General features: G+C 33.7%; 1 protein-coding gene across 1 annotated transcript; it reads left to right on the forward strand.

The window, feature by feature from the left end:
* Positions 1–460: 460 nt before the first annotated feature.
* Positions 461–1,091, forward strand: LOC107861018 (chemocyanin; the record flags this gene model as incomplete). Its single annotated transcript, XM_047396891.1, is given in 1 exon segment — positions 461–1,091. A coding segment is annotated over 1 exon segment (414 nt), but the record flags the coding sequence as incomplete, so codon positions are not given.
* Between the last annotated feature and the right edge of the window lie 691 nt (positions 1,092–1,782).

A 1,782-nucleotide genomic window follows, 5' to 3' on the forward strand; every position in this document is an offset into this window, starting at 1 on the left:
AATCGATATGTGCGTAGGTGTATATGATTTGAGAGGAAGAGTATGGATGTGATTCTACAATATAATTGAGCAGCGTACTTGCTAAAAATGTTACCTTGTTTAATTTATTTATGTTTTATATATATGATTACTTCTTATAGGCAAGCAAATTGTCACATTTCGAATAGCTTAAAGTTAGAATTGATCTTTTTTTCCTTGTTTGGAACAACTTTGTGCATATTTACACTACTTGGCTAATGGAAAGGTACTTTGAGCAGTTAACCAACAACGAGGATAATTTTAATTTGTTTCGGCAAAAATGAAATAAAGGGTAAAATTATCCCATTTTAAAATGTATACAAATATCTTTGGACACTTTTTTCATATATAACTTTTATAGCAATAGCATGATTACTTGAAAAGTTCGTAACATGTTAATTAATAGAAATCAAAATTTGATTTTCACCTTAATGGTAATGCAGTTTTTCAATATGACCGAGCACAAGATAATGTACTACGAGTGAACCTCCCCAATTATCATAAGTGTAATGCCGCGAATCCTATCACGACTTACTCTTCGGGCAACGACTCCATCACCATCAGAGGCCCGGGTCATTACTATTATATTAGTGGTTTCCCGGGCCACTGCCAGACGGGTCAGAAGATTGATGTTAGGGTTCTAAAAGTTTCTCCACCCGCTGATCTCCCAAGCCCAAGCGCAAGTCCAAGTCCAGCTCCAGCAGTAGCCTCATCATCATCTACTACTAGTGCACATCTGATTGCACCTAGCCCAATCAGCAAAAGCAGTGCCGCATTGTTCACAAATAATGGACTTGGTCTTGGGCTTTGCCTTACTTTGTTCATGTTTGTTGTTAGTGCAGATTATTTACTTTAAGAAAATTGTACTGGGCTAATCTGATGTTGTAGTGGTAATGTTCATGGACTAGAGAATTTTGGGGATATACCCATTGGTTCATTGCTTATGTTTGGGTTTTTCTTGTATGGAGAAGATGAAAGATTCTAATTTAGAGTAAACTACATAAAGTAGAACTCTTCAGTAGGTAACTACTAGAACATGAGTTTTATAAATTATACAATCTGTTTGAGTTTCAGCCTAGATGCATAAGGTCGGAAAGTTGTGTTCGAGATACATGCGTCTTCCTTTCTCACTCGCTTCTCTCCTTCTATGTGTCTGCGTTTTATAATGTATTTTAATTCCAAAATTTCATGTATTTGTGTATATAGTAACAAATTTCTACGAGTGTGTCCAGTTCAATATGAAAGCATGTATCCAATATCAATTCTACCAGCATATCCAAAATCAATTTTATCTAGTGTATCCAATATCAATTTCATGCAGTTTATTTGGTATCAAATATATGGTGTATTTCATATCAGATGTAATGTATCAATTTCATTAGTGTATATGCTATCAATTTCATCCCGTGTATCCAGTATCAATTTCACCAGTGTAACTGATATCAATTTCATCCAATGTATTCGCTATTAATATCATTCAATGTATTTAATATCAAATATCTAATGCATTCTGCACTGGATACAATGTATCTAAAGAAAACTTCGACATTGTATCTAATACAGCTGTGGCAGATAGATACTAAGAAAATAAAGACGGTGATGATGTTGTATCTAGTGTATCTGTGCATAGATGCATATTTAGAAAAAAAATTAGAGAAGAAGAAGATACATGTGCTTACGCATAGATACATGCATATATTATAATCATGCCTTAACTAGTGGCTAAAATAATTTATCTGTGCATAGATATATACTTAAAAAAAA

This window comes from Capsicum annuum, chromosome 9, assembly GCF_002878395.1.
Source record: "Capsicum annuum cultivar UCD-10X-F1 chromosome 9, UCD10Xv1.1, whole genome shotgun sequence".
NCBI lineage: Eukaryota > Viridiplantae > Streptophyta > Magnoliopsida > Solanales > Solanaceae > Capsicum > Capsicum annuum.